At 36.0% G+C, this 27343-nt stretch overlaps 1 protein-coding gene across 2 annotated transcripts in view; it reads left to right on the top strand.

The window, feature by feature from the left end:
• EIPR1 (EARP complex and GARP complex interacting protein 1) overlaps positions 1-27343 on the top strand; it is a 106780-nt gene that overhangs the window by 17325 nt on the left and 62112 nt on the right. For both annotated transcript variants that reach the window (XM_051613957.1, XM_051613956.1), the window contains exons 3-4: positions 281-413; positions 23640-23796. In XM_051613957.1, the coding sequence (XP_051469917.1) occupies positions 281-413; positions 23640-23796 (290 nt within the window). The remainder of the gene's footprint in view (positions 1-280; positions 414-23639; positions 23797-27343) is intronic.

Below are 27343 nucleotides of genomic sequence, written 5' to 3'. Positions count from 1 at the left end.
CTATTAGCCATAAAATGAAAAATCACCTTCAAGCTGTAAGTTGCAAAATTGAGAAGAATAAACATGGTATTCTCTCAAAATGGGGAAATTGCTTGTGTTCTTCTAGAAAAGTGCATCCTGCATGAAGTCAATGATACACTAAATTGTTATACTAACAATTAATTAAAGGAGATATTGGTTATAAAATTCACATTAAATTGTTCTGTGCAGTCATTGTGTATAATTAAGACCCACAGGAAAACATTTGAAACCCTAATGTTCTCTTTTATTGTATTTGCAGATTCACATCATAGATTTTGATGATGAAAATAACATTATAAACAAAAATGTTCTCCTTCATCAAGTGGGTGAAATTTGGCACATTAGTACCAGTCCTGCAGATAAAGGTGTACTAGCAACCTGCTACAATAAAAGTAAGTCTTTTCTAACCATGTTAAACTTATTTAAGTGTTATTAATATTTTTGAATGTGTAAAGATTGGACATCTAGTGTCGTGGCTTAACCCCAGCTAGCAACAAAGCACCACACAGCCACTTGCTCACTCTCCCTCCAATGAGGTGGGGGAGACAATCAGAAGATTAAAAGTGAGAAAGTTCTTGGGTTGAGATGAAGACAGTTTGCTAGGTAAAGCAAAAGCTGCACATGCAAGCAAAGCAAAACAACTTCTCATTGGCAGGCAAGTGTTCCGCCATCTCCGGGAAAGCAGGGCTCCATCATGTGGAGTTACTTGGGAAGATGAACAGCATCGCTCTGAATGTCCCCCTCCATCCTTCTTCCCCCAGCTTTTATTGCCAAGTATTATGTCATGTTGCCTGGAGTATTCCTTTGGTCAGTTGCGGTCAGCTGTTTTGGCTGTTTCCTCTTCCAGCTTCTTGTGTACCTACTTGCTGGTGGGGTGGTGTGAGGAGCAGAAAAGCCTTGACTCTGCATAAGCTCTGCTCAGCCATAACAGTAACATCTCTGCATTATCAACACTTTTTTCAACTCAAATCCAAAACATCACCCCCTACTAGCTACAATGAAGAATATTAACTCTATTCCAGCCAAAATCAGCACATCTACCTGTGTGTAAACACTTTAAATTGGAGTTATCAACACAGATATTTAAAAAAAAAAATTTGCTGCACCTTTACTGTTCCTCATTTGTCTCATATACTCTTATCATCTTGGTTAGAAGTCTTCTTATGCATTAATGTCAAGGAAAGCAGCAAAATAAAAGTATTGCTTACCTGATTAATGCAAAACATGGCAAATAAAATATATTCCTGTTATTTTAAGCTTCATTCTTTTTATTGTTTTATGTTTGCTTTTAAAAGTGGAAGTAAATGTCTTTCAGAACAGCATCATGCCAGCATCAAGGTCTCTTTAAAATTGCAGGTGAAGTTTGTATATAATGTTATTCATCATATGCTTAATGCAGATATGCCCACAGGGAACTATAAATTCCTATCTAAATAACTCATCAGAAACAGTAGGGATGCTCTTTGTGTAACCTAACACTAAGTGCACAACTGTTGAGATGAAGGATTTTTGTGCATTTCCTCTGGGAGGCAAGTGTAAAGATTCTCTGTCATGATACTTGAAAAATCCACTTTTTCTCTCTGACAAGCAAGAAATCTGTGCTGTCAGTTGGAATAAATATAGTTTCTTCTAGTAAATATTAGTCCATTCTTTCATGGAAATACAGTCGAAGAGTAAGGTTGAGACTCTTGGACTTTGTGCGTCTCTGGACAAATGTAGAGATGTGAATCCCTGTTGCTCAACCTTGAAGCTATGTTAGAGAGAATGTTCCAGAATTGCTTGGTTTTCCTAGTCCTTTTGGATTTAAGTAAACATGCTAAGATTTTGTTTTCTTTCAGAAATTATCTCTGAATCTTTAAAAGACAATTATAGAAGAACATATAGTAAAGAGCATTTTTTTGTTTTCTAAACTGAAAATTATTATGGGTGTTTTGACTATGACAAAGCACTGAAATGGTATTGGCCTGTTTTTTGATTATTTCTTACTCTCTGGTTGACTTGCTGGATATAACTTACTCAGCTTGCCAGTGATCCGTGGAAAAAATGAGAAAGCAGTAATGGGGCCTGAAATTCTAGTAATCTTAATAATTTTCTGGCTAGTTTCAGAGGAGAATCAGAGAAAGTGGTCTGAAGTCTCCTGTAAAGAAAACCAAAACAAGTTTCTAAGTTTCTTTCTCTAGCCTTTCTGAGCTGATTATTTTTTATTTTTTCTTAAAGAAAATTGTGCTGCATGGAATAGTGTGAAACATTTTAAATAATTTACCTCTTTTTCCCTGCATAACTGAACAGCAAGGTGATATGAGGTAGCTTATCAAGTCCAGTATTTCATGTATGTAATGTGACATTAATGTTAACTGGTCTTAATTTATTCAATTTGTATTTGTTTCTAAGATGAAGCATTGTTCTAGAAAGCGTGGTGAAAAGGAATAATTTTATACTTTCTCAAAAAGGCCTATATTTAAGTTTTATGTTCCTTATAGCATGTTACAGCAATACCTTATAGCAATTCACCTTCTGAAAATCCTCTTTGGGTGAGAGTTTACTGAGGTTGCTAGAATTGAACTTCAATCTGAACACACTAAATTTCTGTAAGATTGCATATTTCCATTATTTGACCTATTAATTCGTATGTATGCTTTCTACTCTAGCTTCTTTGTGTTCTAGATCTAATTTCCCTAGTTTCTGAACATTAAGCTTTCTTGTTTGTACTTCATGCAGCTTCATTTGGAATCATCAGCCATAAAATTTCTGCAGAAGACAAGATCTGATTCTGAAGTTATTGGTGGTGACTCTAAATAGCAATGTATTGAATAGCAAGCACACAATGTGGGGTTCTAATAATAAGGAATGCTGAGTTTAGCAAACAAGTAGTAGTGCAACCAGATTAAGCAGTCAAAACCTTTAAAATGTATTTTATGCTTTTATGTATTACACTTGTCTTGATATTTTAAAAAGACTCTTGACTGTTTTCCTTATTGAAGTACCAATCAAATGAGATAATGCTATCAGAAGAAGTCATAGGTATTGTCACCATCTCTTGTCGCTGAGCCCAGTATTTCTGGTGAATCTTGGCTGTTGAAACTGGGCAATTGAAGAAATGCACTTTGTGTCCATTATTATTAGCTATCTTGAATAAGTGATGAAATGTGGCATTGAAGAAAAGTGAAATAACGTTACATTTCATAGGTCATTAAAGTAAGCTTTCTGTGTGTGTGTTTCATAAAGATGCTGATACAATAATGGTTGGAAGTTTTTACTGTTTTGATTGAAAAGGGGCCTTGAATCAATGTGATGGGACTCTATGTCAAAAATTGAAAGATCTACTTTGATGGGGAAGCTCCTGTATTTGGGTTTGGTTTTTTTGGTTTTGTGTTTTTTGTTGTTTTGTTTGTTTTCTTTGAAGAAGGCATTCTAGCTACTTCTAAGTGTGATGGTGTGGGATTTTACAGATCTGGAGCTTTTTCATGTATGTGGATGTGTCCTCAACACAAAAAAGAGGCATAAGGAGGTAGAACTTCAAATGTAGATCATTGGTACACCAACTGAAGAGCTAAGTCATGTGAAAAGGTGTAACATAATAGCTGGCCTTCCATGTCAGTGAAAAGTAACTCCCTAGTTGTTCACAATATTATTTAAGTGCTGACTTCTGATAAATTCAGGGGTTTTTTTTCCTCATAAATGGCTAAACTTGCAAGTGACCACAATTCAGTCACCATTTTGAGATGAGCTTTTATTTTTAAGAAACTCTATGGAAGATCTGTCGTAAGTATGAATACAGCATATTTCAACAATTGGAGGCAGATTCTTTAATCTTATTTTTGGCAGACAAGTCAACTAATAGTGCCCTTCTACACAAAGCCTGTTGGAATATTTACTATTTGCATGCATAGGGATTCTGCTATCTCTTTAAATTTTTGCTCTTTCAAGACAATTAACTTCCCTAAAAATTAAAATAAGTGGGCTTAGAATGCTTTTTTGTTCTGAAGAAATCAGAGAAACTTAAATCCTTAACAAATATGCAGTTTGAGAGCTATGTTCTCTAAACAATGAATAGAGTTAATTTGAATGCTGCTTTATATTATGTTAAAGATATTTTACCAGGGCAGTGCTATGCAAGTTGAATTTAAAAAGGAAAAAAACCCCTTCCTTTATCTCAAGTCAAAACCCAGGAAAACTTACTTTCCTGTTTATATTAGTATTTACTACTTTGATTTCTAATTTTGACATTGCATCAATAATAAAGCCTTGTATCTTTTCTTTCTGAATGGTAATACTGACTAGAATAAATCTGGTTCCAGTAGCATTGGAACAAATACATTTTTTTGATATTAACCAGTATTTTTATTTTCTAGGCCATTTTGTCTTAATATAAAGACAAAACTTTGCAACTCTCTCTCCACTCCTCCCCATGCACACACATTAAAAATACTGATTTAGAAACACTGCATAATTGCAGAGGGAAAACTTATTCTACTCACTTCCTGTCTCCATTATAATGATCCTCCCACCAATTATGGATATATCACTTAGGGGTTTTTGCACTATTACTACTGATGTTACAGGAAGATTATTGCCAAGTGATAAGCTAACTAGTTATGTGTAACCTTGCCTAACTTTCAGCAAAGATCAGGTATTTACTATGCTGGAGGCATAGTATTCTCCCATACTACACATTTCTAATGTACTCAGTGAAATTGGATGCTAGAAATGTATTAAGACAATTTCTGTGTAACTCATGTTGCTAATAAACGAGATACGCAGTTGGCAGATCAGGTAATTGATCTCTTGAAAAAAGAGATTGTTTTTCTGTTTTTTGTCATTTGCCACCTTTGACATTAAAAATTGTTTGTCTTCTATAGAAATGGTAGCTTGGATGTAGCCAAAGCATGATAAAACATTAAAGCTGATTTTATAATGGGTAACATTTTGTAAGCTTAATTATGCACATCTGGTTTAATAAATAAATATGATTTCTTAGGGTTTTTAAAAAAACTTAATGATAGTGGAGAGGGAAATACCAGTATAATAACCTGTGAACCTAGTGGCTTTCCTTTGTTTTAGAAACATAATTGGATCCTCCATATCCACAATTTAAAGTAAACAAATAAAAATCCCTAGCACATGAGCTACTCATTTTAGACAGTTGTTACACTGAGAGGTAACTTTGTTACAAATGTGTTTGACAGCTACATGGTACTGTGAGAACTGTTAGAATTAGGAATGCTGTTTTTTTTATCCCAGATTGCCTAACTGAAGGGAGAAGAATGCATAAATATGTGCAAGATGCTAACTATAAGAGAGGAGGAAAAGCAAAAAGGATTAAAAGATTAATATATTTGGGATGGGTCGAGAAGGCTATGGAAAATTAATGCATGAGCTACCTAGATGAATTTGAGCATTGTTAGTCAATTTTGTGACATATTGATGCATAGTTTTTCCCCTCTATTGTGGAAAGTCGACTGAATGAACTGAGGAAACTGAAACTGTTCTATGAATTAATACAGAGGTGTTTTTTTTCTTGAACAAGATAAGATTGCTACTGACAGCTTTAAAGTAGGTAAGAATCAAAGGGAAAGTGATTTTGGTAGTCTTCTAGCTTTAGGAGTTAAATTAGAATGTTAAAGTGCACCATGGTGCAGATTAGGCTTAACAAAAAAAAAGCTAAAAGGATGGATTGAAGAGAGATATGATGTCCAGATGGTTTTCAATGATAATAAGGATGGCAATAAGTTGGAGTTCTATACTTGGGCATTAACTTGTTAGTGCTTATTCTCTGAAAAGTTACACAGGCTCAAACCAGGACACTTCTTTTTCTCTGGTATTTAATAATATCTTAAAATTATGCATTTAAACAGAAACCACCTTCACAGTGGCGCAGACATAAAAAGGAGAATGCTGTATTGAATGGAAGATCTCTGTCAGAATAGTTCTAGGAACTTTACACCTTCCTTCTTTTCTGCTGTTCTGACTAGCTGTAGTCAATAAACTATTAATTTTTTACTTTATTTAAAATGTGACAGGAGTGACACTTTTAAAAATGTAAGAAAGGTGACAAAGTAATTAAGATTATAGCATATTGGTAGAACTGCACTTTTAAATGTCAGAAAAGAATAATGGTAGGGTCAGGGTCAAAAATTGACCCTCCAAATAATTATATAAACCAATGAGAATAATGGTACACTGAATATAATAATAAGTTTAAAAATAAAGTAAAATTAATCTTCAAATGTGCAAGAAATTGGTAGCCATGCAAGAGCTCTGTTCACCTGGTAAGGGGAAAGTAATTTCACATGTGTATCACTGAAGTTTGAAAGAAGCCTTGCTTCACTATCTAAAAGAGCATCCCAGCCTGCACGAGGAGAGATATTTCATTGTGGTGAGGTGAAATGCTACAACCCTGTAGATCATGCTAGCATGGAGTCACCTGGGAACCAGAACAATGAAAATCTGATAAACCCCTAGACCCTGCTGCAATAGAGTCCATATATTATGACAGTATTGAATTTTTTCAGACTAGAGGAAGGGAAATGAAAAAGCCATTTGAATGGACTTGCAAGGCAGGGAGAAATGCCAACACACCGGAGTGGGTCTAATATAATTTTTGTAGGTGAATGGAAGCCTCAAATATAGGGTTGGCTGAAAAAAGTGTTATCCCAAGGAATACTTGGAAATATTTTGATTCCTGAATGATGTCCTCTTTGTCAGTCCAGTTTACAATATACTGTCATAGTGTCTTTGAAAAATTTACCAATTAGGTGGATGTGCAGGAGTGGGTACAGGCTCTCTGTGGTTTTTGAGTGTGTGTTGCATTTTATATAAAACTTTAATATGCGCTCCTTTTTATACTCTCACCTAACACTTTAGGATACTGTTAAAATGGAGGCAGAATGCTTCCTAAGGATTTAGAAAGTGCTGTATAAATTAAATTTCAGTTTGTTCTCATTTGGGCCAGGACAGAACCAATTTTCTTTGGGTTAACTCGCTCTGCTAGCTTCATCAAGTGGCATCCAGTAATTTCCTCAAGGTTGATATCTGTAACCCACAACCTGTGGGAGCAGACTGACAAATCTCATTCCATATCTTTTACCCTGAGAGAGTGCTATGATACTTGGAAAACTGCAGTCATGAACTAAATGAACTCAATGAACTTTTGTGTACAAAGATGGACCACTGATCTCTGTGTGTGTGTGTATATATATTTGAGGACAGAAAGCAGTAGTGATCTGAGCATGCTGCAAGTGATACGGAATAAGGGGAGTGGAATGTCCTGGTTTGGGCTACGACAGAATCAGTTTCCTTTTTAATAATTTTACTTTTCAGTTAAGTCTCTTCTAAGTAACTGCACTTTCTGAAATTAGCAGCATGTTTTCCAGACAGTACCTGCTTCTAGGATGGATAAAGCTTGAAGTTCATAGTTGTTGTAGAGGTAATGGTACAAGTGGTATGCAGAAAGGCTCTTGCGTATAGAAACCGATGCCATCGCTTGGTTCTGCTAAACTTATTGTACACCAGAAGCAAAAGGAGTCACACCTGTGATCCTCCTGTGGGGAGAAGCAGACCAGACAGGTGACCCAAAACTGACCAAACACAGTATTCCATCCCATACACCTCATACTCGGTGTAAAGCTGAGGGATCATGAAGGCCAAACTCTTTCTGTGGCCAGCACCCTCAAAGGACTCCGTCCATTTTTCTGCCTTTGATCTTTATCACGCATTCCTGAATTAAGAACAAAACAACCCTTACCTGCTGGGTTGTGAGGGATGAGACCTGCTGACTGTAAGAATCTTAACATTGAATGATAATGTTTTTGTATCAGCCAGCTGGCTGCTCTTCCTTTTACTGATTGCATCAGTATTGCTAAATAATTTTTGCTGAAAACTGTAACCCGTACAGTAAAATATTTTCAGAGACTATTTGGACTGAGATTTTTAAGGTTGTTTATGTATTCCAGTAACTGGACCAGAGCCATGGCATTTACCTAGGGACTGACTTACAATACTGCGTCCTGTTAAGCTGTTTTGGTGTGGGCCACATAGGGCTTTCAGGCAACGATGCCCAGAGGTAGTCCAAGAACATTATGAACAGTTGGAATGTAACCTCCTTCTTTCATCTTATACTTATCCTTCTAGAGGATATTTTGGAACAGAGTTATCTTTTTTCTATAGCATTTATACAGTGTCTAGGGCCAAGAGATGATCATATTATGATTAGGAGAGCTAGGCATTGGGCAGGTATGTCTTAAAGAATGCTGATGAATTGAGAAGTGTGAAGTTTTCTTTTTAATTGGAGGTGAATTTTTAATTACTGGGTACTAAGTGTGCACATTCATTGAGAAAAGGTATTTATCTAATGGTTATAATTGTCTAATTTATGTTGGAGCTCTTGATGCTGAACAGGGTTGTTTGGGTTTTTTTAGCTACTTTCAGATACCAAATTCTGAAGTAGATGGTGGACCAGAGCTCTTTTCCAGAATGGTAATTTTTTACTTTATGGAAAGGTTCTGAGTAATTTGTGTTTTAAGAAATGTTCATGCCTTGACTAACTAAAAGAGAATGATTTGAACTCTTAAATAGAAATGTCAATAAATTATATAGAATATACTTAAGAACTTTTTTAGGAGTTGCTTGTGCTTCTCTTCTACTCACACTTTTAATGACTGAGTCATCTTCAGCAGAACTTCAGGATAAGCTGAATGTTGTTTGGTTGTGAGTTTTTTTGTTTTTGTTTTTTTTAAACACCTGACATCTAGTGTTCTTGATGACATTGAGACCATAGGCAGTCCTGAGGAAAGATGCTGGTGTTGTGTGCTGTCTGGTACTTCTGTCATTCTTGAAGTGTGTAAACCCATGACAATTGGAAAATGACAGCTATTTTGAAGGAAGGTTGTTTTTCACAGAAAGCTTTACGCGGTGCTGCTTGGAGAAGAATGCTCACCCTTTACTCCTCTTAGGGTTTTCTTCTTAGACATCCCTGTGGGAACAGAGAATGAAAGCCATGTTGTATAGAAATACATAAGGAAATGCAGGGACAAAAAGAAAGATCTGAGTGTGTATTCTTCATAGGTTTTGGTTTTTAAGCTGACAGTCACAGATCTTTAAAATGTTTGGAAGAATACTTGCCACCTTGTTGTTTGGGTGTCTTGGGTAGATGTTCATGCAGGAAATACTTAAATTGTGTATAAAGAAAACTATTAGCAGGAAAATCAGCCCTAAAATGTTTAAATGGCCATTAATACCTGATTACTCTCAATTGCTGCTGGAAATGCACTATCAGGTGAAAGCAAAATGAACACATAAATAGTTTAACTTGTATGTTCTACCTGAAACTACACTTATTATTGTATTAACATGGCTAACATAACTGTCTGATGGCAGTGTAAAGTCAAATTTAAAATTATTTTATCTTGGTGGTGTATCAACATGTCTTACCAAATATTTGCCTTAGGACTATTCCTGGCTTTCTCTGTCTTGTGTTTTAACATTTGTTCCAGCTGTATTTGTTAAAATTTACTGATAAAAAGTAATACCTTTTGAAACATTTTTATTTCTTAATTTGCTTAAGATTAGTTTATTCCTATGGAGCTCTATAAATTTATTAACATTTTTATTTGTTAAATTCATATTACCAATTTAAGCAGTTTAGACAACCAAAAAGCATTAGTGATTTCAAATTCCATTTTCTGACTTGTAAATGAAATTGCTTACAACCAAGAAAGTGGGTCCCCAAGAAGGCTTAAGCCCTGATGCTGTAAGGTCTAGAATTCTGATAAATTCAAAACTGTAAATAGAGTTCTTTCAAATTTGGTACATCTTGATTACACCCTAGTTTCACAGATGTGAAGCAAATTACTTCCTCTATTTTGAAATTTAAAAAAAATCCTAAGTAGGTAAGCCATATGATAATTTTTAATTCTTTTGTGCTTTAGCAGTATACTTGCACACTTACATAAACGAAGATTCATTACATGCTATTGCAGATTCTTAGGCAGACTCATTACATTAATAAGCATCTGCTGGACTGATGACATCAGTATATGCCACTGTATCTGTTTTGCCTGGAATTTGTGGCTACTGAAACTAGAGTTTTCTATCAAAGAAGGGAAATGTTGCAGTCTGTCAATTGCAGATCTGTTCAAAATCTGTAACAGCTGTCAGTGAAGGTTTCTCATGTATTTGTAAGTGCAGAAATTTTGAGAAGCTGTTAGTGAAAGGAAAAGAGGGTCATCATTTTTTTCTTTCATTCCCTTCATAAAAACAAGCAAACCAAATCCTATTTTTCACTCATCCTTTCAATATTTCCCTGCTTCAATTTGATCTCCTTGTCTTGATGACTAGACAACTAGTGAAACTGGTGTCCCAGGGATGTATGTGCCGATGAAAGAAGTGCTATTGATCACTCTGTTTTTAGATTTCCATTTTTATTGAACAGCTATTCAGCTTCAATGACTATGAAAAACTTGGAGATATTTTAAACAAAGTACACTTTTCCACAAACATTTGCAGTTTACAGTGTATGGGCGATGTTCTCTATCTCATGCTCATCCGTAATAATAGGGTTATTCGCAGTTCACCTGCCTGTAGAAGTAATACTACCTGAACTGATGGGAAAAGTAAGAATGTCTTTGGTGCTGTGAGTTAATCCATGTATGTTTTATTCCCTGTCAGTGCCTTCCTTTTGTTTTGAAATGTGGCTGATTTAAGAATTGGTTATCAGAAAACATAGTACTAATTCCCTTCCATTCCTGCTTTGGGGATTGAGAGGAGCAGATGAAGAGTTGTTGAGGTACCATTCCTACTTGCCTTCAAAATAGATTAGGAGGAAACAGAACCTAGTTATCCTCATTTGATTTTTCAGGATAACCTTTGTCTGTGTAGAATTAAAAAAAAAGTTTTGGACATAACTATCAATTCTGGTGGAAAAACCTACAGAGGTGGGAAAAAAAAAAGGAATGACACAACCATCTTTAAGTGTGAACTGGTTTTGTATGGAGTGGATTGGTGAGATGCAGCAAGGCATTTTACCTTCATGCTGCTGTTTCTGTGAAGTTAACCTTAAGTAACTAAGAAGTACCTTTAACTTTTCTTTCCAAATGGAATAGTGCCAACCTGCTGGGCACACTAATGACTAGTTCATCTGTACCAGTGTCATGACTCCTACAGTAGCAATAGGAGATCCCACGTAGAACAGCATAAGTAAGTTTATAGACAGGTCTCTGGTCCTTTTTTGAACTAGTTTAGACTGCCTTCTGCCACAAATGTTTGTAAAATCAGTCCTCTACCCAGTGGCCAAACTCCCTGCCCTTTCCTTTTAAACTTATCTTGTGCTATTTCAGTGAGTGCCACTTAGTTCTAAGATTGCAAGATTTAGCCTGTAATAGCGATTCTTTCACCTTGCCACTGCTTTCCTATTTCTGTAAACTTAGGTCATGTTCTTTCCAAGGTCTTTTCCTTCCAAATGAAATAGTCCCAATCTGTTGAACATAAAATAAGATTGTTGTTCCATCATCTTCATTTACATTGCCCTTCTCCAACTCTGCTATGCCCTTCTTTACATCAGAAGACTTAGACTTGCACTCTCAATTTGAGATAAGGGCATATAAGGTTTTTATGGGGCTCTGAAAAATTCCTTTCTATTTTCTTCTCAGCCCTTTGTAAGGATGCCTGATGTTTTGCTGGCTTCTGTAGCTACTGCTGCTTCAAGAGAACTGCCAGTCTTGACACAAAGAGCTTTGTTCTGAGTTCTAACTACTGGTTCTAAGTGCAGCATCATATCAGGGTGGCTTAAATTATTTTTCTCTATGTGCATTAGCTAACTTTTGTATACAGAGAAGCTCATTTGTCACTTTTTTGATCACCAGGTTTTCTGGGGTCCTTTGTGGCACCTGGAAGAGTCAACTGTTGTAAGACTAGTAGTTGATACTGGGACACCAAAATTATTTGGGGAGCTCATGATGGAATGCCACTTCTGTTTTTAATTTTATCCTTTCAGATAAATCCTTGGTTTAAAACCATAGGATAAAGCTAGATTAATTCCTCTCACTAAGAAGAGGAAAAATAAGAATTAAAAGCAAAATTTCTATCAAGTTTAACAATATTAAGGGTTTTAAAATTTAATTCAAGTTGTTATTACTGCAACAAAAATGGATTCTATGTGTAAAGTGAGTGATGAACCAAAGCAGCACTCTTCAAGTTGTTTAAAAACCTTTCAAAGACCATTTTGAAATTAAATACTCAAATTTTTTTTTTCTATATTGCTGTCGTCTTCTGTGTTTATGCTTGTTTGCTTCTCTTAACAATTCAAATTCTTATTCAAATCCATTGAAATACATGTGGAAAGTACTTTATATTCCCAGTGCAAATGTGTTTTTTAACTCCTACGGAAATAGGTTCTGCACTTCCATTACACGTAGGGACATAAAAAGCCACCAGAGGGCAAAAGAAAGTGTGGATGGAGAAGGCTGTTGTCTGCAACTTTACACATGCAGGTAGGCACATGTGGGAGCACGTTTATGTTTTCTTTTTCCAAACAAGATAGGTGCCACTTTGCAGTTGTTATGAAAACTTAATACAAATAGCTTAGGTTTATAGAACCATAACATACAGATAAACTAACACAAAACTGCAGTTAAATTTTGATGAAAAGGAAAATAAGGTTTGCATTTAAAATCTATCAATTTGAAACATCTGCTGTGAGTTATGGCTGGTGTATTGCACTTATCACACAGTAAACTTGTGTACTAAAAAAATTCCTACGGAGAAAATTCATCAGTAACAGTACTGGAAATTAATCTGCTGGTGATGCTCTCAACTGCTTGGTATTGAAAACAGCAGATGACACTGACCTCATTGGTTTCACTTTCCTTTGCTGTAGTGAAAACACTTCATGCAGGGAAATCATTGGCACAGCCATGTGCTGTGCTACAGTCGTTAAAATGGGGAGAGGGATATTGAATGCCTCTCTCTAAATATTCCCTAGTGCTGTTCTTGGCAATGCTGGCAGGATGTACTGAAGAAAGCTTATGCCCATAGTTTGATAGAAGAAGTAAATGTGCTTGGTGTTCTCTTAGTGTTGTCTGTAGTTTGTACCTGTTATTTTTCTAGGAATTCTAGTGGTTATACGTCATTTACAGTGTTCCTTTCTAAGTACTCTTTAATAAAGTTTTAAGTGCAATGATTGACAATCTCATCTATATGATGAAAACCACTACAGAAGTGGTGCAGGGCTTGGGAAATTGTTCTGTGTTAATTGCTGTTCAAGTTTGAAGGCCTCTGCATAGATGTACGTTGAGTTCCATCCAAATAACAAGTAACATAGCTGTATTATGTCAGTCTGTGCTGCAGTCTTATTCATATGTAAGATGCTGCAGGAGTCAAGCTCAGTAGTGTCTTAGCCAGGGTGTAAGAGCAGATACATAAGGGAAAGTAAGAACTGGGGAGCATATTTAATATAATTAACTGGAAGCACAGATGCGTGTTATCCCTTGATTTAGGATTTAATCTTTATTTCACAACTGTTATCAGGATAATTGTAACATTCGTGCTATGAAGCAAATTAGAACTACTGTCAGAAAGAAGAGGGGGGAGAGAAAATAACTGAAACTGAAGGATTACAGGATGGTCATTATATTGAAAAGAGTGCTCCTAAAATGCAGAAAGTGGATTAAATGTTTCCGAATTAGAACTGTCACTGGGAGAGAATCTGTTGAATTATAAGGCTGCTCTAGCCTTCAGCACTAACAGGTTTCATTCTTCCCCCCCTCTTAAAAAAAATATTAGAACAAGAATGTTTTTTCTTCTCCAATTTCAAATAGATTTTTTAATTGAAATTTTAAAGTATTGAACTGAACTAATATAATAATCAGGAAGAAAATGTGTTCTTTCCTTATTGCCCCTCGTTGCTATTGTTGCAGTAAATAACATTTTGTAGATACATATAAGGTTTTAGTATGTGTTTAGGCATTTTTGTCCAACTAGCTAGTTTAGTAAAATTTAGAAGCTTGCTTTTCTCTGGTTTGTGTTAGACTTCAGAGTTATTCACAAATCATGCAAATGAAACCAAGTATAGAGTCCAAGTTCCTTCTAGTAAACATTAACACATTTTGCAAATTCAGCTTTTTCACATTGCATTTTCTGTGGCCTTCTTTCTATCATAGAATAATAGAATGCCAGGTTGGAAGGGAGCTTAAGGATCTTCTAGTCCAACCTTTTTAGGTAATCGGCCAGATACTGTAAAGATTTAAGCAGTTCATGACTCACATACAAGCTCTGAATCACAGGTCATTGCTGGAAGAAAGTTTGTATGTCAATACAGTGGCCACACATCTGTGTGTCTGTTGAGGTAAAGTATGAAGTGGAGACTGCAAAAGGCTGTCATAAGGGGTAGTGAATCCACCTTTTCAAATCAAGATAGTGGTTAGAACTTGATCCAGCAAACCTGGGAAAGCTACATAAGCTTCTCACATTTAGTAAAGTGGCATTTGTCCTCATTGAAGTAGGTTACATTTGTCTTTGGAACTCCTACGGAGTAGAATGGGAATGCTAAAATTTACTTAAATCACAGAATATTAGGGTTTGGAAGGGACCTCCAAAAATCGAGTGCAACCACCCTTCCAGAACAGAACCGAAACTAGTGGAACACTGAATATGCATCTTTCTTGTGAGGTGCCTGATTCTACTTGGGAGCAGCTCCCATTAACTTGTTAAGGAGTAAAGTGTTTTAATAACTAATGAAGCATCAAGTGGGAACTTCAGTGCGTAGCCCTACTTAACTGACAGCTGCCACAGCTTTGTTGATGACAGAGGTAAGAGCCTTCATGACACTCCTGCTTTCTCTCTACCCCTTTTTGTGTGTGTGTATGAAGTTGGTATTCAGCTTCACTAGCCTTAGTGATGATGGAAGCCAACATGTAAATATGGTTCATCGGCTTTTATTGGTGTGTTGTACCACTCACCTCAGCAGAGGTGTTTTTTATGTGGATAGCTGATACCTTGCTTCTTGTATGGCTCCCACGGTTGCAGTTAAGGAGTGCTGGTGGTAACAAAACCTTGTAGTTAGTGCTAGTTTGTCTATTCTTTTATGCTCTGTTAAAATACCTAGAGAGATGTATCTGAGGTATCAAACAAGCCATAAGTCATTGTTGGGACTTACGAGGTCCGGTCATGTGAAGTGTCAGAGAAAGCGTGCCTCTCTGTGTTGCTGGGCAACTTTGACAGTGCTACAGCCAAATTCTATATGCAGAGAATCAGCTCATCAATATAGCGGTTGTTGCAGTTGTTCACTTGGGCTGTCCCCATATGGCACAGTTCCAGACATACAGTCAATGAATTTCGAGCTCCCTCAAATAGATACGTATCTGCAGAGCATAGTCCCAAAAACAGGTATGTGCTGGAACATTGTCTCAAATAGTCTCTGAATAGCATGAGAAACATCAGACTATAAAAAAGGTGTGATTTATGCCTTCTCCAATTTTTCAGACTGCTGACTGCCAGCTTTCTGCAGGTTCTATGTCTTACTTCCATACACATGATGGGTTTACCTGTCTCTCCACGTCATGCCCTACGCCTTTCACACTTAGATGATTATTTTTGTGTTGCTATTCAGCTTGTGAGGATTTTAAAGTCTCCTTAGACATCTGTATATACAATGCAAACATAGGAGCCTGTTGTCTAGAGACCTAAGCAGTATATGTGTTGTGTTGATATGCAGTAAATGTGAAGTTAGGGTTGATCTTCCATATGAATTTGTGGAATTTAGTGTGTTAGAGTAATAAGACAAAAGCTAAGTGTGGACGATGCCCTGTATATGAATATGTCTGAACCACTGCAAGTTAGTTTTTCTACGAATTATTTCTGCGTTCAGCTCCACTTGAAAACATACTTCTATTAGGATATACAGCGAGCTGCTGTGCTGTTCCTGCCCTGTTTCCGTGTTTATATTTTTTTAAATAAAAGACATCCTTTTGGTAGCTAAAAAGTGCATTTAAGTGATGGAAAGAGAAATAAAACTGCCGAAAACTCTTTATTTCTACATATATCTCATTTTATGTATTTCAGAAAAATGTGAAATGAAAGCCTACCCAGGCTTTTAGCACAAAAGATTAAATCTTAACCCAGAAAAAGAATAGTGTGTTGTTTTCCCTCTCTTACTTTTCATGTGAAGGACATGTTAAATAAATGAAATACGGTTTATCTTACGATTGACTAAAAAGGCTACAAGGTTATTCTTTTCAAAAAGATGTGTACTTGAACCACTTTGGGCTTTATTTCTTCATTTTATTAAACTAGGAGAAGGATGTTTACATTCATTAATAAGCAAGAGTGATATCTCTGTTTGTCAATGGTAAGGAGGAGGTTTCAGAACACTAGCTGCTTGTTCCTGTCATACTGAGAGCATTAATGGGCACCAGCTGGGCTGTAGCTATAGCAGCTTCACCACTTCAGTCTTGCACAGCAAGAGCTGCTGTGGCAGTACTGCAGAAGGGCCTCCTGTGCAGATTTAGGAAGTATACACTTCAGTTGTTGTTCCCTGGGCAACAGAATAACTGCAGCCAGCTGGCTTTGCACCACCTGAGCTGATCAAAGAGCAAATCCTGTCAGGCACTGATACTTCAGCTCCTCCAGCTTCAATGTGAATGTCTGCAGGCAGTGATGTAGGAAGCATTGTCATTTGGGTTTCAAGGTTAAACACAGGGGAATGAAGTAGAATGACAGCAGAAAGTAAAATTAAAACATACGTTGTGTAGATACTACCATCTGATGTGTATAACTTTTGATTATAGAAAATTATTTTTTAAATACTGAATTACTAATGTGCATATAAAATGTATTTTGAAATTATACAAAAAAGAATAGATCAGCAACTGGCTTCAATGTATTATTTGGGAGAAGGATAAAACAATCAAAGGTGATGTTATCATATGTGTTTAATTGAGTAGACCATAAAAATGATTGAACACAAAGATTAAAATGTTTTGTAAAATGATATAATTAGGGAGGATTGAGAGAGCTGGATCTGGTCTCCTTTGGGTGACTGCTTCTAAGCCTCTGACAGGTCAAGGCTGCAGTTATATATTTCAGAGCACACTTGAGTGACATGATAGGTTTTATTCAGCAAGTGGTGTGAGAAGAATGAAAGGCAGAGGATTGAACAGCAGTGAACTGTAATGTTGGCTGATGTGGACCTGTATAATTGGGCTAAAAATCCCCCTGAGTCTGTTGGGTAGGGGGTGTGGCAGGTGATGGTAGTATTCTTTTATGTCCATTTAACTATTTGTATACTTTTCCCTTTATATTAAGGCAGGATCTACCTAACACTTTGCTTAAGAGGGAAGTTAATTTCTTAAGAACCCTGTTTTAAACTTTGTTATCAAATAATAAAGATTGATAATATTTTTAACCACTCCTGTTAAAATAAATTTCTTCCTTTGTTTTTCTAATGTATCTTTTTACTGTGTGTAAAAGATACTAACATTAATTTTGGATAAATGACTGTAGTAGGTGAACTGATGGCAGGCAAAACATAGGTAAGTGATAGTGCTTACTGACTTTTATCAAGATCTGAGTGTGCCTCAATGCACACAAGGAAGACAAAGGCAAACAGAGCTTGTGGCTTTATGTATGTACTCAGACCTCTCCTCTGCTGAACCTGCAGAGTATTATTCAGCATCCACACTTGTAATAAGCATTTGATTTTTATATTCCATATCTTAATTTTGGTTTCCTATTTCATATTTGTTTTAGTAATCTTTGACTGATGGAATTGTCTCCAAAGTAGTTTCAAGTGGGTTTCGTTCTGTTTCAGTTTTGTTTTTTTCTTGTTGTTGTGTGGGATTTTTCTTTGGGTTTTTTGGGTTTATTTGTTAAAACTCAAACTGTCAAGCATTGAAGTAAAAGTTTCTTTCTCTAGCTTTCTTCCAAAAAAACATATTTGGGGAAGGGAGAATATCATTAAAGGGATTCTATAATTCTAAGCTGCTTCAGGGGAAGTTTAGATTGGAGATAAATGAAAGATTCTTTGCTGAGAGGGTGGTTGGTCACTTGGACGGGGTCCCCGAGGAAGCGGTCATGGCAGCAAGGCTGTCAGAGTTCATTGAGCATCTGGACAACACTTTTAGTCATATGGTTTAGTGGTACACAGTTCTGTGAGGAGCAGGGAGTTAGACTTGGTGACCCTTATAGGTCCCTTGCAACTTGAGATATTCTATGATTCAGTGTGAGAAAACAATGAAATTACAGAGTTGTTTTATATTGGAAAATCATGTACTGCTCCAACGTAACAAATGTGGCTTTTTGTTCTTAGTAATATAAAACCAAGTAGAGATCTAAGTGACACCACTTCCTCTCTGCACTGACAAACTAGACTTCATGTATGTTGTGCATCTATTCTGATTTATTACATCAGTCATCTAGCTATTGGTTGGTTTCCTGGTGTGTTTACTGGGGTTACATGCTGTGTCCTTTTTAATGCTGTTATTTATTAAAGAGAATAAAATGTATTTTTTAAGAAGTATGTTCAGTTGAATTTTTTGTAGTTTTGCTGTCCGTGGCATTTTGTGAAGGAATCCTTATAATAATTCTGAAGTCCTTAAAATTGTAGGTTCTTCTCTCTAAATCTGGCAATGTGATGGCTCACTTCTTCCATTATGTAAGTCTTAACCTGTAAGAATTGCTGAAGCAAAACCAAGGGTTGTGTGAGCACACAGGCAAACCCTCCTAACTTAAAAATCTGCAAATTCATTAACAATTATTTTCCGCAAGGCAGGCATCCCTTTCAGTGTCCTGAGCAAATGCTTTTTATCTGGAATCAGCGGTATGTGTTCTTAGATACATATTTTTCTTTTTTTATCTAGTTTCAAAAGCATTGTATTTTTTAAATAGTTGTTAAGAAATGTCTGCTGTCTTCTGCGTTCCAGCAGCAACAGTACAGTGATTGAATCTGTTGTGTATGACATAATGCGATAAAGGAGTAATAAGTTTTTGAAGTTAAAGTTGCATATGTATTTCTTTTCAAGCTCTCATTAATAGCTTCCTTTTATGTTTACCTTTCAGGCAGATTTTATTTTTTTTTTTCCTAGGCTTATTTCTTTCTTAGAGGCTATTACTAGAAGTTGGAGCAGATCTCCAAGGGGAACAGTGTTTGGAGGAAGATAAACAGGGTGCTTCATCCGTCTACTACTTCTACTTTTTTCTGAGTTGAAACAGCTGGTAGTGGAAAGCTGAAAATTGTCATGGAAATAGCCCTCATTGAGAAGTCCTTTTGAGTGCTGCAGTGAAAATTGGTATTGATTTGACCAAGTTGTGACCCTTTGCAAATTGCACGCTCTGCATGCAGAGAGTTTTCTCACTTGCTCGACTTGTAAAGTAGGCATCTAAAGACAGCCTCACGCTCTGTAGCTGTGGTTATCTCTCTTAGGCTTTCACTGAACTTGCCAAAGTTTCTTTCCTGCGGTTGGTTACTGCACCCTCATTGCTGCCAGCATAGTTTGTAGTTGCTTCCTAAATCACTGCTGTCAAAATGGGATTATTTCCTTATTCCTTAAATTCTTGTTTCTAAGCCTAGGTAGATGAAGCTCTGTAGAGTCACTCTAGCAGATGGTGTTTTCTGCCCAGGAAATAGTATTGGTGAACCCGGGGAAGCAATGCCTAGCTGGGGATTGTTGCAGTTGGAACAGTATATCTAAGTCCATCCTTAGGTAAACTTAGCAAAAGGCCTACTGAAGATGCACAATGGATTAGATGAGAGATTTCTCTTGAATGAGGAGGAACAAATGTGACAAAAGATTAAACAGTTCATTGTCTCATTCCTGGATCATTTTATGTGAACAGTGCTTTAGGAATACAGTAGGACTTCCTTCTGCCATCGTTTCATTTGTTCTCTATGATAGTGTAATTTTCAAGTTCACAGGACAGTTTCAATGGTACTTAGTTAAACCCACTAACAGTTTTATTAATATGCTCAGTGGTAAGTCTACAACAGAAACTGTCTTAAACTTACTCATTCTGTTCTGCATTAGTGTTGTGACATAAATAAAAATTCTGGTTTCAGTATAAGGTAGGGATGGAAAAGTAGGTTCCAACTATGTAAATACCTTTAAGAAAGGTGTAGAAGCATGACTTAAATAGACACTGTTGGTTTTGTGTTTTTTTTTTTCTTTTACAGAATAACCACTATTTTCATTTAAGTATTAATTTTTTATTGGCCTTCTAACATTTTTAAGAAATAATACGAGAGGTGGTAGATAAAATCATTGTCATTGTATATGTGAAGAAGAGTGATGCGAAGATAATAAAATAAGGGAAAATCTGGAGTTTCTCTTTGCCTTTAGGTATTCTAGGTAAGCAATGGCACTACAGAGTTGGTAATGAAAGTACTTAGTAATACTGGGTTTTCAAATTTTAATATTATCACTTGGGAAATAAGGCTATATAGGGAATTCCACAAATAGTGTGTGCTGCCAGTGAGCTGGAAAGTGATCTGTTATTTTCTGTAAGCATCTTCAAACCCAGCTGAAAGTAGAGGATAATGTCCCTGCTGAGTGTTGAGGGTTCTTCCATGTGATGGATTTTAGTGTTGTCACTTTCTGATGCGCAACTAATTTTTTCCTTCAGCACTAGTCCCGATGAAGTAAAACAGTCATGGAATGGCACAGAATTCTGCACGTGAAATTCTATGCCACCTTGCACTTCAGGCCCTTTTACTGTTACCAGTTGTTTACAGGAATATCCATGTTATAAGAGGAAGTGGAGGTAATAAGCTTATTTTTTACCTGTATGATGATAATGTGAGAAGAAGCTTTTATTAAATATAAAAATGTAATTAATGTAGTCACAAGAAGGAAGTAAATTTTTTCTATTTATACCAAAAAGAAATGACAGCTACCTCACTAAGCTGTTCTTAATGTTAATTAAAAATAGATTAATTACTATTTCTGTAAATATGGATGAAAGAAAATAACAGCTAATGCCACTCTTTGACTGTGTTTTTGGGATCCGTAGTAAGTTTGATAGGTATGGTTAATTTTAGAATTGTCTTTTAAAGAAATCTGCTATTATAGAAGATTTGAGCAAATTTTTGATAAAATAATATTAAAAATTTGCCTAACAAACTTCATAATAACAGCCATTAATACAAAAGTCTACTCCAGTCAAATTACATTTCAAAAAATCAGCTTCTCTTATGTTCTGGAAGAGCACATGGCATCCAATACACATTACAATATCCCAGCAGATGAACAGCTTTCCATAGAGAATGCTGTATGCTGCGCTGCACAGAATGACATAGGTCTGCAAAACTTGGAAATATGGAACTTTTTTTCACTACTCAATCAAATCTCTTCTGCCTGAAGTATCAAGGTACATAATCCTTAGCAGCATCTGTAGTAATAATTTGAAAACAAATATAAAATCTCTGTAGAGTTGCTGCACAGATTAAAAGTACAAGCAGATTCATTTCATTGGTGGTAATTTTCAAAATGCCAAAGTGTTATAGAAGCCTGGGTCACTTGAAATTTCTAGGGGATGCATACTTTCTTTTCTTTCTTCAGCTCTCCTCAGTCTTCAAACCAGTGCTTGTTTAGTTGTTTTAGGATTTCCAATCTGGAAATCTGATTGTCCAAGAAACATTCTTTTTAAAAAAGTTATTAATGGGAAAACACTATCAGAATTTAAAAATATTCCAGTTTATATAAGAAGCTAAAATAGCTTTTCAAGGCTGTCTTGATTTTTGATTCTGTGCTGAGAGGAATAGTGGTTTGAGAAACCTGTAGTTTGTTTTCTATTATTTGCTTTTGTAGTTCTCTGTATAGATCTTGGTGATAGTGGAAATGCTCACACTTGATATGCATATTATGGGTTTTTTTATTGAATGTATGACAGAATACTATCAAGGTGATACATTTGATGTATTTCTCCTTCTTAAACTATATTGCACTTTCAGTTTAGGTTATTTATTGTTTGTATGATGTACAGGGCATGCTGTGTGTTGCTGCTGCTTCCTCCTCTTCATTCAGGGGCATGTGGATTTAGAGTATTTAGGTTTGGATCAAATTATTTGGAAATAGCTCTTCAGTTAGCATGCCCTACAATTAGTAAATGTTCAAGTAAGTGTTAGTAAATAAGGGATTATCCATCATCTTTAGATGTATGGTCTTCTGATACTGTTTTCATCTTGTACATGCCAAATTACTGTAGAAAAGTTATGTGCATCATAGATACATTTTGTATTTAGCACAATGAATAGAATACCCAGTGCTTGTGTTCTGAATTCTGTGCTTCAATTTAAAGTCCTCTTCCTCCTCTCTCCTCACAGAAATGGCCTTTTACTGTTACTGTTTTGACCTATTTACCTAAGGTTTTTATTTAATATGGCTACTTTTTAAAGACATCTGCATTTTGGGCTTGCTTGCTACGTATGACTATACATAATTTGCCTTTTGTCCTGTTTTCTCTTGTTTGGGTGCCTTTTTTGCATGTAGAACATCCAGACTGACATTCTTTAATAGACTCCCCCCCCCCCCCCCCCCCCCCCCCCCCCCATTACATAATTTTTACCTAAGAAGGCTTTTTTTCAGAGTTACCATCCTTCCTCTGGAAAACACGCTTATTACAATTGGTCCCATTTTCCTTTTCACTGGTCTAAGTTGATCACATCTGCTCATGGCTCTGTAATCAGGCACCCTGCACTAAAATCAGCTAAAATGTACGTGGAGACAGAACTGTGAGAAAGGCATGCAAAATGACCTCAGAACAGAAAGCATGTCGTTCATTGCTGGCCTTACCATTTACCACATCATCCAGCAGGCAGCCACCCCCTTGCTGTTACCTGACCTGGTTGTGGCTGGGTTCTGTTACTGCTGTAGTGCATCATACTGACTTATTTGTCTTCTGTGAACCCTGGACCAGCAGTTGGAACAACGTGAACATATGCAATGCTGCTCTGGTCTCCTCCCATTTTGCACTGCTACAAATTGCTATATTGGATGATGGGCAATGCCATATGTGCGTAGACCATATGGTATTTTCTCCTCAATCTACAGTTGGCTTGTTCCTCATGCATTGTAATATTTTGCTAAATGTGTCTTAAGTTCAATTTGTCTTTTGGAAGCTGTTTTTATGTGCTAGAATTAGAGGATGTACTTACATGGAAATCTTAATTTTGTAATAAACAATTACTGGTAGTAAAGAACACAACATAATGCTATAGATTCAACTGAAGATAGCCCTGAAAAGGAAAAGGTTAAAATGATGTCTAAATCTTTATTGTTAATGAATTGAGCAGTGTAACTCGTGGGTCATTTTCATTAACATCAATATGGGGAATGAAGCTTAGAAAACTTGCCTCCTGAAGAGTTATATTTTCATGAGCACTAAATTTTGCCTTTGAACAGGGAGAAGCACATTAAATGCATGCTAATTATGAGTTTTGCAGCAACTTGACTGCTTACTCGAGGTCTGTGTCTGTATCTACATTCTGCATTCTTTGAATTCATCTTGGTATAATATTTTTAAATATTTTAAACAGCAGATGTGCATTGCTTATAGATTTGTGTAAATGTTGATGCCCTGTATACAAAATATGTCTCCCATACAATGATCTGTTGACATTATTCTCTATTGCTTAGCTTCAGACACTAAAGTCATGACATGTGCTGCTGTTTGGAGGATGCCGAAGGAATTGGAATCAGGCAGTCATGAATCCCCTGATGATTCATCAAGCAACACTCAAACCCTGGAGCTACTCTGTCACCTTGACAACACAGCCCATGGCAATATGGCCTGGTAGGATTCTGCATATTTTATACTCCTAGAAAAAAGCCTAAAGGATAGACCTGTGCTATTAGTTTTGTGCAGATTTACATTGTAGAAGCTAGGCTATACACTTTAAAACTATTAACTCTTTAAAAAAAAAAAAAAAAAAAGATACAAATTGGGTTTTTAGTCCCAGATGTTTTATAGATTAAAAACATTTATTTTAGTCCTACAAACACATATGGAGTAACAGCCTGTGTACTGTTTTAATGTTTTTCTCCCCACCTGCCCCCATCTAAAACCTTTGTTGCACAAAGGTATCATACTTAGCATTCAGTTTTTTATGGAATATAAATTTGATGTTGCACTTTGGTCCTTGTTGTTTCAGTCTTCACTAACTGATTTGACATAAATGCAAGTAATTTATGGCATGATAAGGCTGAGAATTCATTCTGTTATATGGTGTCTGTTTAGCTACTTTTTTGTGTTGCCTAAGAAAAGGCAAGGAGAGCTGCATTACTGCAGAAGGTATTACAGAGGTTTGTTTCCCTTTCCTTTCTGTTAATTAAAAGAAAGTTAAATTTGTCTATTGTGTATTTGCAAGTTCTTTCCTTTATGGGTATGTATATGACATGTTCCCACTGCTTCCCAAACACATGCAGGGCAAAGAAATGTCAATATGCTCAGTCCATAATTTACAAACTACAATGTTGTTTGACATAATTTTGGGACCACCTGACCTTCTTCCATGGGTAGGAAAGGTTGAAACCACAAGAATATGGTCTGCTCTAGTCCCAGGAATGCCTGTCTGTCAGAAAGAGTACTGTGTAGGAGGTGATCGTGCAAGCTGTACAGTCCCTTTCACAATTATTAGAGAATTTTAAGAAAAAAATGTGGAATAACAGAGCAGATTTTTGTAAACGAAATATGACAACTCTGAACTGTAACTGAACAAGGATAATGCAACATCAGTGTCAGATATTGCTGTAAGGGTCTTACAAGAGAGTAAGAAGGGCGTCTTTGGATTCTGTATTCAGACACCTGCTGTGTAAGGTATCCATCATAATCTCATCAAAGATAAATATTCTGGTACAAGTAATTTTAAATTATATCAAAATGAACAATACTTAAAATCAGTCTGTTTCTCTTCAAAATCTGGCTTCATAAAAATTACTATTCAATAGCTAGTTAGTAAGAAAAAAGAAGTAGACATTAAAAATGATAGTTAATTCAGTTAATTTTTAATTTTCATACATTGTCCAGTAAGTTTCAAGCATCCATTTCTAGCCACTGATTTCTAGTTTGAGCCTTGTAGATTAAATTTCAATGAAAAAAACCCCAGAATTAAATAGAAGGTAATATTTATTAGATGTTCTTGGACAAGACTGGACATATCAGTGTATTCAAAAGCATGTTCTCTAGGCTTCTTTTTCCTAAAATCTCAGTTTCCTGAATATTATATTTCTTCATAGCAGTGTCTCTGAATTCTTTGCTACTCATTTTCATATGAATAGTTCTCTTTATAACTCTTTGATTAAACAATTGCCTTTTTATTGTTGAAACCTTTTGATAATTAGTTTCATGTATTTATTTTTTTGTTTGTTTTAATATTCACCTTTTACTCCTAAAGTTTTGTACTTTTTGTCTTGGAATTCTCCATAATCTGTTTCTTTCTGATGCTGGGATGCTATCAGAGGAGAAAATCATGAGAGGAGAAATAGGGGGCATATCAGTGTTTTATATTGGGATGTGAATTTCTGAATCAGTTTTTTCCTCTTTATAGAGCTTGGAGCAAGTTGATGTGCAATTTTCTGTCTCCTGTCATCTGACTTTGTTCAGTACTAGTGCTCATGAATTCCTGCTACCATTTAATACCCATTATCTTAAGTATGTGTGTATATGTACATGTAAAGATTGAAAATGTCTTACAGAGAGATAAAAGATATAAACAAAATACTTGACATTAGTACCCCTGACATCATCTCAGGAAACACAGCCGAGTTAAGAGACTCTTGTTCTAGGGCAGGCTTTTCCATCTCAGCCTCAATCATGGTGCAAACAGCCCACACAAATGAGTAAAATAAAAGTTCTATGCCAAATATGTGTCACTGAACAGGCCATGTCCCACTGAGTGGTGTGTTGACTGTGAATAGTAACTTTAAATATTCTTTCTTATTAGACATTTCAGATGTTTAGAAAAATAAGAAACTACTTGAGACGCTTAGGGTACAATTGTTGTTAGAACCAACCATAAATCAGAAAAGCCGTTTCCTTTGCAGTGTAAATACTTGTCAGACTTCAATCTAAGACTAATATGCTGGTTTACACAATTGCTTTGTATGAGATAAGCAGTGGTCTGGCGTTACAGACTTGCAATAAGAAGGGTAACACTTACTTCTGGTTTTGTCATTTGTCTTGCCATTAGAGCACAATCGTATTCATTTTACTTGCAAAACAATGGCAGACCACATGCACTTTAAGGAGGTTATTGAATCCACAGAACACAGCAGTGCAGTGTATCACAAACCCTACCCTCATTCAGGGTGGAAAAGTTTTAACTCTTGTTAGATTTTGAAATTGCACATTCTAGATTTGATCGACTTAATTTTTTTCAAGTTAACCTTGAAAATTAGTCAGAATGCATTCTTCAAATAAATAATGAAGACTAAAAAGCATAAACTAGGCTTTCATCACACCTTCATATGCTGGGCAGAGAAAGTGCTGTAGTTGACCACAGAGTTTAGAGATGCAGTGTGTAATGTTGATCTCTGCCTCTCTGGCTCTTAGTGTGAACTTCTGTAATTCTAGATAGTACTTCACAGGGAGATATTTTATGTGTCTCAGCACCCATAGCACAGGTGCATCACAACATTTATGGATCTGGATTGCAGATAGTAAGTAATTGAGATTTGACTGTAATTTAAAGGAAAAGTAAAAAGCAAAGCTGTCTTGAAAATGCAACTGATTATGAACTCTGTCATCACTGCCTACCTCAGGGCTTTACTTGTACTTTTGTTAATATTTTCCCTGCTCTGCTTTATTTCTTATCTTCTTTTCATTAAAGTTTATCTTCATGTATTGTTTTTCTTTTCCATTAAGAAAACCTGATAGTTGAAAAATTATTTCTCAGTTTTTTCAGTTTCTAGTATCATGTACTAGAGAAAGTAAGGGGAGATACTTTTCCAGGTCTGGTGTGTCAAGTATTGGTTTTACTCAGTTGTTACTGGCATTAAGAAGAACCAATCCTGTATTTTCTTACCTTTATCTCATCTCCTTTATGGATTCTATGCTCAAATACGCCTAAAATTCCTTACTAAAAACAAGCAGGGACATACTAAATACCAGTTCTCATCTGTGAATCAAGATCAAAATAGCATTTCCAATTGATTGTGACTAAAATCTTAAAATTTCCTCACATGTGTCTGAATACTGTGCTGCTTCTGCTCAAGATCTTCTGAAATAATTGTCTAGTCTTTACAGAACCTTTAACAAAAATCTGATTTCCAAGACATTACAGGCAAGTGAAAAAGAAGTGGGCTTTTCTACAGGTCTATTTTGTTTGGATTGCATGAGTTAA

Source organism: Apus apus, chromosome 3, assembly GCF_020740795.1.
Source record: "Apus apus isolate bApuApu2 chromosome 3, bApuApu2.pri.cur, whole genome shotgun sequence".
In the NCBI taxonomy this organism is placed as follows: Eukaryota; Metazoa; Chordata; class Aves; order Apodiformes; family Apodidae; genus Apus; species Apus apus.
The sequence above is the reverse complement of the archived record's forward strand: the minus strand, read 5'-3'. Positions and strand labels throughout refer to the sequence as shown.